This window comes from Gasterosteus aculeatus, chromosome 17 (assembly GCF_964276395.1).
Source record: "Gasterosteus aculeatus chromosome 17, fGasAcu3.hap1.1, whole genome shotgun sequence".
Lineage (NCBI taxonomy): Eukaryota > Metazoa > Chordata > Actinopteri > Perciformes > Gasterosteidae > Gasterosteus > Gasterosteus aculeatus.
In genome coordinates this window covers 13,159,531-13,173,348 of record NC_135705.1, presented here as the reverse complement: position 1 = coordinate 13,173,348, position 13,818 = coordinate 13,159,531, and the positions used below count along the sequence as shown (strand labels likewise).

At 41.0% G+C, this 13,818-nt stretch overlaps 1 protein-coding gene across 1 annotated transcript in view; it reads left to right on the top strand.

Moving 5' to 3' along the window:
• The window catches only part of cpne5b (copine Vb), a 146,791-nt gene that overhangs the window by 113,283 nt on the left and 19,690 nt on the right, over positions 1-13,818 (top strand). Inside the window, exons 11-17 of the mRNA XM_078092396.1 lie at positions 1,226-1,267; positions 1,408-1,483; positions 8,393-8,446; positions 8,858-8,919; positions 11,749-11,795; positions 12,517-12,698; positions 13,006-13,133. Coding sequence (XP_077948522.1) covers positions 1,226-1,267; positions 1,408-1,483; positions 8,393-8,446; positions 8,858-8,919; positions 11,749-11,795; positions 12,517-12,698; positions 13,006-13,133 — 591 coding nt within the window. The remainder of the gene's footprint in view (positions 1-1,225; positions 1,268-1,407; positions 1,484-8,392; positions 8,447-8,857; positions 8,920-11,748; positions 11,796-12,516; positions 12,699-13,005; positions 13,134-13,818) is intronic.

Sequence of the window (13,818 nt, the reverse complement as noted above, 5' to 3'; positions counted from 1 at the left end):
CCAGGTGACAGGGAGGAAGTGGGGCTTATTTCATCTTTCATTTCTTCAGTGGTGGGAAGAGTCTTTAATGTGCCGACTGCTTCCGTTTCATGTGGATCTGGGTGGGTGTCAGTTCTTGTCAAAGACAGGGGGGAGGAGAGGGGAGACATGGGGTGAGATCAATCTGACTCAGGAGTGCCAAAAAAGTTTTTTTGTTTACCCTGCTTGTACATTGTTTTGGCCATATTTGTGCAAGACTGATGAATGTAATCAGTCTTTTTTCTGAACAGTAGACACAAGTTCACGTTTACTCTTTCAAAGTGCAGCCAGCTGCTCAGCCTATTTTCTAAAGTTGGCAAATATCAAAGCTACGGGATGTTATTTTAATTTATTTTAGGGTTCCTGGCACCATTTTAAAACAGAATGAAAATAATTCTATGGGCTGCAGTATAATATTTGAAATGTTTTTTTGATTACCTTAAGGTATTGAGATGGAAACATGTTATGAAATTTCAATCTCAAGTTAACACCGATGCCTATGACCTACATAACTAAATGAGACATTAAGGCAAAAGGCATTAAGGTCACACTGTCAGATCAGGCTGCATTGAATACGAGGTTTTCTAAAGAAAATCTGTTTTTCCTGGGAGGTACTCCCACCTTCGTCCATGGGGGCTGCCAAATCCACATCTAATGAAAGCTTTTGGATCCATGGAACTCATTGGTTCCCTTTAAAGACCAAACTGAACAAGAACTCTTTTGGGTAAACACTTAAATAAACATCCACATGTTTTTTTCCTTATGGCAGTCAATCATGATATTTACCCCAGTGTCATTGGCACTGAAAATCTGTTGGTGCTGTCTCGTGCTGAGGAGAGAGGTTCATTTTCCCTGGCAGGATGACACCGTGGCACATAATCAGACATGCACTATTCCCTAAATTATATAAAAATGTCATGGTGCCCCAGTGATCATTAATTTCTGTCTTTTCAGACAAAATTCCCACATTAATCGAGTAAAAAAATGTCACACGATATTAAAGGGGTACCATTAGACCTATAATAATGCTGTGGTCAGAAGAGACACAAGACAGACATTGTCTCTAGACCTTCCTTTTTCATGGATAGCACATCCAGGCATTGTACACTTAACTGGTGTGATTGAGCTACGGAATATACTTTGTGGTAAGATTGTTTACCACCTGCCTTGCTGCTTTAAAATCTGACCCGATTTTGTTTTTTTCCAGAACTATCAAGGTGGAAGTATACGATTGGGATAGGGATGGCAGGTAAGTGTCATTCGAATCTTCAATTTAAATATATTAACTCAAATGTTAGCCATAACAAAATTTTCATATGATATCCCCGACAACTTTCACTTGTTTTTCTTCCTACTCGCTGTTGTTTTTTCTCCTTTATTTTTTTCCAGCCATGATTTCATTGGGGATTATACAACCAGCTATCGAGAGCTAGCACGTGGGCAGAGCCAGTTTAATGTCTACGAAGTGAGTGTTACCTGTGTTTTAGCGTTGTCTTTTGGCTATGGAATGTGTCCACGCAGTGCGTTCTCTTTACATTACATTACATGTCATTTAGCTGACGTGTTTATCCAAAGCGACTTACAATAAGTGCATTCAACCATATTTCATTCATGCTAAGTGTCCTTATAAGTACAATTTAAGTGCTACAATTTTGTTAGTCTTTTAGTCAAGGTAGAGTCTGAAGAGGTGTGTCTTAATTTGCGGCAGAAGATGTGAAGGCTCTCTGCGGTCCTGAGGTCATCAGAGAGCTCGTTCCACCATTTCGGAGCAAGGACAGCAAAGAGTCGTGATCTAGTCGAGTGTTTTGCTCTCAGTGAGGGAGGGACGAGCAGTTTTGCAGATGCAGAGCGGAGAGTGCGGATCGGGATGTAGGGTTTGACCATGTCCTGGATGTAAGCTGGACTCGATCCATTCACAGCATGGTACCTGAGCACCAATGTTTTGAACTGGATGCGGGCAGCCACCGGTAGCCAGTGAAGAGAGCGGAGGAGTGGAGTAGTGTGGGAGAATTTCCGAAGGTTAAAGACCAGTCGAGCTGCTGCATTCTGGATGAGCTGCAAAGGTCGAATGGCGGTAGCAGGGAGACCTGCCAGGAGGGAGTTGCAGTAGTCCAGGCGTGAGATGACAAGAGCCTGAATCTGTACCTGGGCAGCCTTCTGAGTGAAAAGAGGACGTATTCTCCTGATGTTGTAGAGCGTGTATCTACAGGGTCGTGTTGTCGCAGTAATGTTGGGAGTCAGGGAGAGTTGGCTGTTGAGTGTGACGCCGAGGTTCCTAGCAGTTAAAGTGGGCGTTAACACGGAGTTGCCAAAGTTGACTGTCAGGTCCTGGGTAAGCGAATCTTTTCCGGGAAAGAGAAGTAGTTCAGTCTTGTCGGGTTGATTTTCAGATGGTGGGCGGACATCCACTGAGAGATGTCAGTTAGACAGGCAGAGATCCGCGCTGCCACCTGGGTGTCCGAGGGAGAGAATTAGTTGGGTGTCATCGCTGTGGTAGGAGAAGCCATGCGAGTGAATGACAGTGCCGAGAGAGTTGGTGTAGAGAGAGAAGAGGAGGGGATCCAGGATGGAATCCTGAGGAACTCCAGTAGTAGGAGGACAAGGTTCCGACACAGATCCTCGACAGGTCTTGGAGGTGCATATTTCTGACACGAGAGACATTTCTATCTCTGGCATTGCTGTTGAACTGTGGCATTTTATTATCCTGCGCACCAAGGCATTTATAATTACAGAAAATGTTGTATAAATTATTTCTTTCATATTCTATACAATTCTGTTTGGTTATAGATCCAATGAATTATTTCTCCCCCAATTTGTGCTATAAGATTTACTTTGAAACTATAATCACCTGGGGCCTCATTAATAAAACCTTGCGTCGGATTTGCGCCAAAAGTGGCGTACGGATGAAACATAGGACGTGCGTACGCACAGAAATATTCAGACTTATATAACCGTGCGCATGCACGTCCTACGCAGTTTTCCCTTAATAAATCACAATCACTTCTAAATGCAGCGCAGCTTTTGCAACTTCATGTCACGCCCATAATTGCCCATATATAGTCTGTGGAACGCCGGAGGTGCGAATGGCCCTAATTAGCATATGAATGCAGCGAAACCGCGGGTGGCCGAGCCGAGTGGGCTTGAATATCCTTACTCCTTATTGGATGAAACCACAACTTTCTAACAAGTAAAATCACTCGTGATTGGCAGCAAAACTACACCTGGGCAGACCAGGCTTGAGTTTCCTTGCTCATGATTGGCTGAAACCACAACTTTCAATCACTCGTGATTGGTTGGCAGATCTGTCGCTATTGGTCACCCGCCTCATTTTATTTATATATTCATATTATGCGGTATTTTCATTTCATTGTTATCCTATGTAGGCTACTACACTATTATTAGGATACCAACCAGGACATCAATGAATTTATAGAGAAAATTAACATTAGCCACATGTTTATGCAAAGAAAGAGCTTTATTAATAACATACAAACAACAACTATATACAAAGTGAGGCCCACACTTAAAGGCGGTTTAAAAAACTACAGCTCAGTAAACTGTCCGTTTGCCTCCTCTGGGTTGTAGACCATCACTGGCGACGTGTTTTCCGAGGCAGGTCTGTTGTGCCTAGTGTGTGTGGCTCTGTATTTCAAATAGAAATGGCGGCGACCGTACAATCCACCCCGAGACCCCGCCAACAACGCCATCCTCTCCGTCCGACGTGAGTCGGTTCCAGCAGCTGTAAAAACAACAATGAATCAGTTCTGTGCGATGCGATGCGTATGGACACAACACATCTATCAATGCACCTGAAAAAAGTCAGCAAATAAACTCTTACCCTCTTTCTTCTCGCTCGACTCCGCGCTGAATTCTTCGCAGCTTCCGCCCGCAATGAGTGTTCCAGCTGGGAAAACCTGAAGCTCCTGCGTCCCGTCTCAAAATACGTCTTACAGGTGGCTGGAAAACCGTTAAATGAGTGTGGTATGAATAAAAAAAAAATCAAACGCAAGTCACAGTAACATTTAACAAGGAAGGAGAAACAGTAAACAGTGTCACTTACACACAATGACGTCTTTATCTAATCGAAATCTGGACTTTTCCCGGAGCAAATACGAGGTCACTGCCTCATTATGAGGGGAGATTAGTCTGTGAAAACAAAATGTACAGTTATGACCGTATGATCTATACGTATATATTTCCTTATACTGCAGAATAAAAGCATATTCTTCTTACCCTTGCTCCGGTTCGTAGCGCCTGTAGTTCGTCTCGGAGTTGTGAAGACGGCGCACCGCTTCCTGTAAACGACACGGCAAAGAAAATACACTTTAATAAAGCTGTTTCTGCTCACTTGTAAGGCTACTAGGCTACTCTTAGCTTTCGTTTTAGGCTACGCTACTTTTAGCTTAGCTTGCATTCATCAAACATATTCTTACCGCTATCTTGGGATTGTGCGCCCATCTCCTCTTCTTTGAGTCAGTTCCTCCAAAGCCGCCAACCTCTCCTCTATGGACAGCAACCTGGAGAGTCCCGAACGCTCCAGTGGAGCGAACCGCTCGTTGATATCGGCAGTTTGTTGTTGGAGTTGACGAGACAATCCACTGAGAGCATTCAGCAGTTTCTTCTCGTCTGTCTGCGGACTGGCCGAAAGTTGCTGACCGCGGAGAGGAGTTGAACGCGAGTTGAACGCGAGACGTCGTCCAGCCATTATTCACGAACCAGCAAAAACCAAACAAAGGAACTGGAGATACAGTTCTTCTGAATATAGTACTGCTGTCTGAGTCATGCCTATGACCTCACACGTGATTGGACGAGGAGTCTAAGGGTCCTCCAATCACATACGAGGTTATTGTTATACGGAAGACAAATAGTTGGGACTTTGAAACAGCTGATATGCTTTATGTAAAGCAGTGTTTTGGTGTCAGCAGAACGACTTTCCCTAGAAAACTGTACAGTGGTGCCTCTTTCTCCATTCCACCAGACAATCTTGGATGAGTCTGACAGACATGCAATGTTGACAATGTATCATCAGATGTACCCTTGTGTCACTGAGGTTGAATGTTTTGCCATGACATGTAAACGGGTAACGTATATGAATGTAACTTACTCAATCGATAGATGCAGAGCATAAAGGTCAGCGTATATTTATGCTAAGTGGTGTGGAAACACTAACAGTTTTGAGGAACCCGTCCTTGACCCTCTAGCAGAACTACGACCAGCCATTATAAAGCAGTTTATAGTTTTTAATGTTGTGTCAAAGGGTACGGCATTTAAACATGTTCTTGCACAAGTTTCCTGGCTTCATCTCCACCCGGACAGACATTTTTATGGAAAGCCAATAGAAGTTTGGGGCTTGCAGGGAACAGATACGTCATGCCCAGTATCATTTCTGCCAGTTGAGCGCATTGCTAGAAGATGTGTGGTTAATACATCCTCTGTGCATTTAAGTAAGACCAAAGGAAAGGGCACTGTAGTCCTGCCACTATGCACTGTAGTTGAGCTCTAGGAGACTGTGGTCTCTGCAGACCCCTCATTCTGATTAAAATGTTGTTTGCATGGAATGCTCATTTTACCTTGATTAAAACTCATTTTTTAAAGAAGTTATTTTGTGTATCTTTTTTACATAACATTTGCCATTGATAATGGCGTACACAGTAATCTAGCATATTTGAATTAAATAAATCAATTCAAGCTAAAATGTAAGAGTCTATAATTAGGCAACTGAGCCTGAGATTTTCTTACCTTTTAAAAAAATGTCACCTGGGCTAAAACTCCCTCTGCGACCCTGATTTGCATTTGTATAGCTCACAGCATTTTCATTTACATGTCAAAGCCTCCCCTAGAATTAGGAGGAGGGGGTCATGGGGGGACAACTGCCAAGGGAGGCCCAGATCAATTTCTGACAATTTACGGCAGTTTTCGGTGTTGCCCGCAAAGTGCCGTGAACAGCCATAAACCTGAAATTCCACGACAATCTACAGTGCCGCATACTGACGAAAATCCCACTTTTCATGCAGTGTGACATCAAAGTGGATGCAAAAAAGCATTTAGCGCGCCCTCGCCAAAGTGTGTCTGCCACGGATGGGGGAAAGGGGACACGGGAGCTGTCCCCTCTTGATGAGAGACTGGCGGCAATGATTGGGGATCGGGGACAGGGTCTGGGCCAACACAGCCATCGGCCTCAGGGGGGTCGAGGCACGTTTCGAAGTTGTGCCGCATTTTGTAGCACAGCACATGCCAGCACGATTTTGTACACCTTTTCAGGAGTAAACAATAACCTCCCTCCAGTGCAGTCGAGGCAGCGCCATCTGCCCTTAAACAGGTCGATCGCGCGCTGCACCACAGCGCGAATCCTTCCATTTGCCACATCTTCTAAGAGCGCAAGATCAGCCATTTCGCGTCATCACGCATTGTGATGGCATCATGGCATTTTATTACAGTCTATTTGATTGCATCTGAAAAGCAACAGCTGTGTTTTAAGGATGAATTACATAACATGCCAATATTATTGCAGAACATATTTCACTTTTCCTTTTGAAAATGTGTTAATTTGTATTTCTGTTTGTTTTACGCTGCAGATCGATCAGACGGGTGTTTGTGTTATTTATGAGCGGCAGTATTGGCATTTCTTTTACACAACAGTCTAGTTTTACACACTTTACACACGTTTGCGTGTTTCTTGCATTTACCGACGGTTCTCATTTCACCCGTTTTTGTGCGTACGCATGGGTCCGAGCTTGCGTGAAGGACCGCACATTTTTCCGTCAAGTTTGCTTTTTATAAATACCAATTATTGCGTAGAAAGCGGCGTACGCCTTCTTTTGTGCGTACGCAACGTTTATGAATGAGGCCCCTGCACACTACACACAAGGAAATGGCCCTATTAGCAGTGTTGTGAACCAGGATTAATAGAAACACAATCCAGGGATTTTGTGTAATGACAGATACTTCAGTACTTCCCAAGGGATAGCTAAATATGTCCCCTAATACCCCATAATGCAGCTTGGTATGCAAATTACAAACAAAGTGTGGTCCGAGAATCCAAGGCTTGAAAATGACGGAGAATTTCAGAGCTAAATCTGCAAGGTTGTACAATTAAGAATGAAGGCTACCATTAAACATGACCCTTTATGAAAAAGCACAGTCCTGCTCTAGACCACTGTGGTTTGGTGGCCTCCAGCCGAAGGACAAATACCTGTCTTTTGGGTGTCAGCTTCATTATACGCTACTCTTGATTCCTCTCCCCCTCCCAGTGAGACTGAAAGGACCTTTAGTTTTTGCATCAGCAGATTGTTCAGTGTGTCAGACAAATTGCCATCCCCCCATTTTGAATTAGGGGCTGTCACTTTCATGCCTAGCAGCCATAGAGAATCGGGGTAATGAGCTGAGACGTCTTTGGTCTCAGATTGACATTTCTCTCTTGTTCTCTGGCTGGTAGAGTACCGGTACAGTAAACGAAAGTCTTGCAGTGCATGTCTCACCCATCAATTGTTGTTGTCTAAGATTTGTGTTTTAATGTAAAAGCTTGGAGTCTATACTACTCCGGTGGAAGTTCTTCTGTATTCTTACATGTGCTACAATTCCCCCTATTGCTCACCTGTTACTTCATGCACACACTACCTGACCTTCTCACCTTCCCTGAATGGGTCATATCGTTAACTCCTTCAGTGCTTGTGCAAAAACATTTGGGAATCGGGTGTGCCCACTAACCCACGAACAGTTAAATAACTAACAACCTAGTTAGTCTAGCAGAAACCCCAAATCAAAGTAGGAACCTAAATATGAGCATGGTTTGTCCCCTTTAATGTCCACTCTGTTGGAGAGACAAACTGCATACATTTATACAATGAACTTCTCCCCCCGCCACCCACGTACAACACCTTCATAACATTTGTTGTATAACTACAGGGTGTGATTTGTGTAAAATTGGGTGAGATGAGTAATGGAAAATTATATTTTAATAAGGAAACAAATTATAGGGAGTTTCAAAATGATAAACTAGTAATGCAATATTTCAGTGGATTTAAGGTTGCCGTTTTGTTTCAGTGTCTGAATAAAATACTGCAGAGCGTAGCTTAGGGAAATGTACTGGAGTTTTTTAGACGGAATTTTTCTGATTTTTTTATATGCTTGTTTAATTGTCCGGTGACGTTATTTAGATTTATTTCAGAAACTTCTTCATTGTAACTGACACACCTTTATAGGGTGCGTGTACATATAGTAGTTTGTACGTTATGTATTTATGAAAATAGTGCATATCTTGTATATTAAATTATCATTTACCATATTATATAGTTATATTTCTGCTGATGGCAATTTAAATTGTGACCGACATATCTTCATTTTTTAAAACCTGTACTATCAACTTGTTTTTTAGGTGGTTAATACCAAGAAGAAAATGAAGAAAAAGAAATATATTAACTCTGGGACAGTAAGTGTGGCTGAAGCAGCAAACCAGGACTGAGACTTTGGCTCTTTTTCTACTCTACACATGCTTCAGAAATGTATTAATCCCTTTTAATTATCACGCTGGTTTTGGTGATTAGTGTGATAAAACAAAAAATAATGGCGATGTAGAACTTTAGGGGCAAACTGAGATCTGCAAGATCAGACTGAGCGACACCAATCACCGGTTGAAACAACAACTTACCCAGCAGTCTGGACCATTTGCATATAATGCATACAAATGCATTCAACCTCTCCAATGTAAATTGATCACTCATCCAAAACCAGACAGCTCACATCTTTTACTAAATTGAGTATCAAGTGTGGTAGTTTTTTTTTAAGGAAAGATAATTACCACCATGTCTAATCCAAAGGTTCTCCATGTCTTCATTTCCAGGTGACCCTGCTTTCGTTCTCAGTGGAGTCAGATTTCACTTTCTTAGATTACATCAAAGGAGGGTGAGTTGGAATGACTTTCTGCACACTTAACAAAGGAAATGGCCTCTTTGTAATTGCTATTAGAAACAAACAATGCAGTAGCCATAAAGTATTATAATTTCATTTTAAAGTATAAGCCAATGGCAATAGCAGTTAGGGAGACATATTTAGGGGTTGATTTGACAGCACAGAAGTACAATTATATTTTCGCAATTTAATCAACAAATCTTTTGCATGAAGTTAACTGTATTCATTGCCACTTGGGGGCTAGCATATTAGCTATTGCCTGTTCACACACTGAGCACCATTGGTCAGAACACAAACAGAAAATGGGTGGTCGCTGTAAACCACACAAGTTGTGGAAACTAAACCATTACCTGAAAATAAAAACCGTTTCACATTAATCTCATAAATAAAAACTAAAACAAACAACTAGAAAATGCATTTCCTTCTGAAAATGCGTTGGAATGCAAAAAGCTGAAAGCTGAAATGAACTTCAGAAAATTGTTGAAATTACAGAAAGTTGAAGGGAATTTTAATACATTTGCTGAAATTACAGATATTAGAAAAACTGAATTTATTTTAAAGAACTGGAAATACATTAATGGGAGAACATGTAGTAACATTAGTAGTAGTTGCAGTATTAATACCTGTATAAATATTGGTAGTACTTTTTATTATAGTTGTAAGAGTAGTACTACTTGAAATACTAGTAGTAGTGTTAGTTATGGTAGTAGAAATATCAGTTGTAGTAGTACTACTAGAAGTACTAGTAATATTCGTAGAGGTTGTAGTAGTATTTGAAAGAGCAATACGTATTTCAACGAAACCGCTTCATTCTGAGCTTCGTGGTTAAGGTACAGATAATCATTGAGGAGAAACCACACCTCAAACAAGTGTCCTCTAGCATAAAACTATAACAGCTATCTAACAAAATAAGAAGTTTGTGAGAGACCCAAGACTCTACCGAACGCAACGAGGTGGTTTTTATGTCTGTCCGGTAATAAATACCGCTCTTGTGGCAGTTTACAAAATGTGTACCTTCTGGTTTTCTTGAGAAATATGTCGGCAGATTTGTATTGGAGCCTATGGAGCGTGAGACTGCTGTTGTCTCACGGTCGGGCTCCCTAGGCAAAAACTAAAGAACTCTGGGATTCCATAGCCACATTAATCCAATCAGCACAACCATGCCATCACCTCACCCCAAAAATGAAACCTCAAAAGTGTATACTTTGGCTGACAGGACAGAAGTTTCATATTTCTTTAACCAGATTCTGACTCTGCTCTGCACCCTAGCCATTCAGCTCTCACTCTAACAAATGCAATACACACTCATGTAAAACTCAGAAACGGAACGAAGAACTAGTGAAACATAATTAGTGATTATGAAAAAAGTAGGATATCAACAAGCAGTTTTTTTATAAAATAGTTCAGACTTGTGTCAACATTTGAAAGTTGAAATGGTGTCTGTAGCTGAAAGATTGGCGAAGCTGAAAAATCTGAAAGTTGAAGAAGTTTAAGAGGATTTGAAAACAAACTCCATTTGAAAACCATGTTAAAATATTGATCATTATTGATTCATATAAATTAAAGCATTAGAGGTGGAAAGCTGAAAAGTCAAAGCCCTCAAGCCAGAAAGGAGCTGAACATTTTAATATTTGAACGGTTTTAATGGCTGAAAGTGTGAAGGAGTTGAAAGGTGACACGGAAGAAATAGAATACGTCGGAAATAAAGATTCGAAGAACAATACTTGGAATGCATCTTAATGCATTCCAACAATAATTGGAATGCCTAATGCATTCCAACAATAAGAATATGGAGCCCCTTGCTCTTTGTGGCTTGGTGTTTGAGGGGAAAAATCAAATGGCGCAAATTGCAATGATTTGCATTGATTAGAGAAGTAAATAAATGCTGAATGAGAATGAGAATTTTTACAAAAACTAAAATCCTGCTAACCTGACGTTTGGTTTGTACACAGAACCTTCTCAGAAACTGAAACTGGAAACTGATCGAAAAAGGCCCGTAATAATCCAAAAATACTTATCAGAGGACGAAACACCTGCCAATTAAGTGCTTCCTGAAGCCAGTTGGGAGAAGAACTGAAGCGTATTTTCTATAGTAGAAGCCTTCAATGCCAAATATTCTAAAATAACGGACACTTTTGCAGCTTGTACTAACTTCTTGCTGCCATGTTGTTTAGAAGGAAGTTAAGAATATTCCAGCCCTTAGAACTGATTAAGTGTAATTAGTGTTAAGATTAGCAGGCTCACACACTCCCCACACCACACCAAAAGGTTAATGTAGATCTCATTTATTTTTATTACTCTGGCCTTCATCTCTGTTTGCTCATAGGAGGTGCCATTAAGGCCCCCAAAAGGTCTTTTCTCAATGTCGTAAATGGCAAGAAGAGGCAAGTGCTTCATCAGCTGGGAAAATTGGATTATCATTTGATATTAAGTGCTCCATCAATAGCTTGTTACCCAGCTCAGTGTCTGAAGGCAGACTACGCCTTCTAATGGGAGTTGAGCAAGGTAAAAGTGTTATCTTATTGGACAACTGATCAACTCTACTAGTGTTTCTTAACCCAGCAAAACAAAAGCCCATTAAATATTTATATGTTGGTAACCATATCATGATAGAAAATAGTTCCTTTGTCTTAGATGTCATCCTTTCTTATACCACAGAACGTGTGTGTGTGTGGGTGTTTGTGTCTGCCTGCCTGTGTGAGTGTGTGTGCGTGACTGGGTGTGAGAGCACTAGAAATTAATGGGGCCCACCTGTTATTGCTGGCTGGTCTATGTCTTTGATTTTTTTTTTTTCCCATGTCCTCCTCTCCGTCACCCTTGTAGAACGCAGATCAATTTCACTGTGGCCATCGATTTCACAGCATCCAATGGTGAGTGATACCAAGTGGTGTGTTGAGGGGGAGGACAGAATAGATTGTAGAGCTTTTTGACTGTGGCATGTCCAAGCTCAGACGTTGCACATGCTGACCACACACTGTTACTCTTAAGTGATCGCCTTTCCTGGATATCTTGCCCTCCCTAGAGGCCTAGCCAATACACTAAATAAAGGTTATTGCAGACATTTTAGCTCAGAATAAAATGAACCGTATGGGGTAATAACCATCAGCTAATCGTGAAAAGACCACACTTAAGTCCAATCGTACTACTTATGCCTAAAATAATGCCTGAACACAAAATGCTACAGGCACAAGGTTTATCACAAGGAAGAGCTCTTTGGTCAAAGCTATTAAATCAAATTATAATTTCCCAAACGATTATTGCTAAATCCGTACCCCGAACAGCCACTATCCACTAATAGCTTCCCGATCACCTTCACAATGGCTTTCCTCCCACTGTTAATGAATGGATTGGCCTTCATTGTGTCACAAACTTCTGAATTTTAAGCCATGATTCATCATCTCTAAAGACTTAAAGTGAAAGCTCTGCTATAGAGGAATCATGATAATCACAAGATCATCGCTGTAGCAAACTAAACGGTTTTTTATTGTTGTACCGTTGCTCCAAAACATCTCTGCATCTTGCATTAAAGAAGTGACGTCTTTGTCCCTCATTACCCACAATCATCTCAAGATGGATTTATTTCCTCGACAGGCAACCCGTCCCAATCCACTTCACTGCACTACATGAACCCCTACCAGCTGAACGCTTACGCCATGGCCCTGAAGGCTGTGGGGGAGATCATTCAGGATTACGACAGTGACAAGATGTTCCCTGCTTTGGGCTTTGGAGCCAAACTGCCCCCTGATGGACGGGTTTCACATGAGTTTCCCCTGGTAAAGTCAAGCTCTCCTTCTCCCACCTGATTCATCAGTTCAACCGATCTTTATCAAGTATATTTCATCTTTATTATTTTCAATTTACTTGCCACTGAATCATAGCTATAATTTATTGCTAATCTATTAATTCTAATCTGTGGATTTTACACAGGACCCATTTATAGCAATTAAAAATCATTTTAATTTTAATTTTTTTTTTTAATGAAAATTAATAAACACTATGACAAATATGTTGTTTTTTCTTTGTTTGATAAATTAATTCACCAACTACATGAAATTGAATTTCACCTTCTGTCTTTCTTAGAATGGAGACATGGACAATCCATACTGCAATGGTATTGAGGGTATCTTAGAGGCTTACCACCAGAGTCTGAAGACAGTGCAGCTCTACGGGCCAACTAACTTTGCTCCTGTTGTGAATCATGTTGCCAGGTGAGAGAGCAATGCAGTTTGAAGGTAGCTAATAATATAAGTATGCTGTGGTTTCTGTGGATATCAGAAAATACTTCTCCAAGAAAAGGTATTTCTGTTCAGTTTTGTGCAATAATGATAGCATACCAGTTATCTATGGGGTCAAATCAGTCTCACTTATTGCAAATGCACACAGAAAGACAAATGCAAAAAGAAGATTAAAAAAAAAAGTGCACAGAGCACATCACAAACATATTCGATTTACAAATGCATTTCAATGCACACATAAATAAATTACGATTCATATTTGTAGATGTATTTGTTTGCGGATCGCTTCACATTTGTGTGTGGGTTTTTTGAATCTCTTCTGACGTCAGTAGATCTACAAATGCAATTTTTCAACATGGACATGATCTGTAGCCAATCAGATGTCGCCCTCATTTTCAACCAATCACAGCTCCCTCCTACCCTCCCCGCTAGCCTGCCAGCGTTACAGCAACGCAAATTGCATAGGCAATGCAACGGGTCCGTAGTCAGCAAACAATGGTGTCTGGTAGTGACAACCCTCCGCTTCTCATTGTTTGAGTACCATCCTAAACATTCTTCATCTGATATGTCAATACTCTGATTTAATAAAATAATAAACATAGATTACCTGTAAGAATACACAACCAATATTGGTATTTAGCATTTGAGTGGGCAAGAT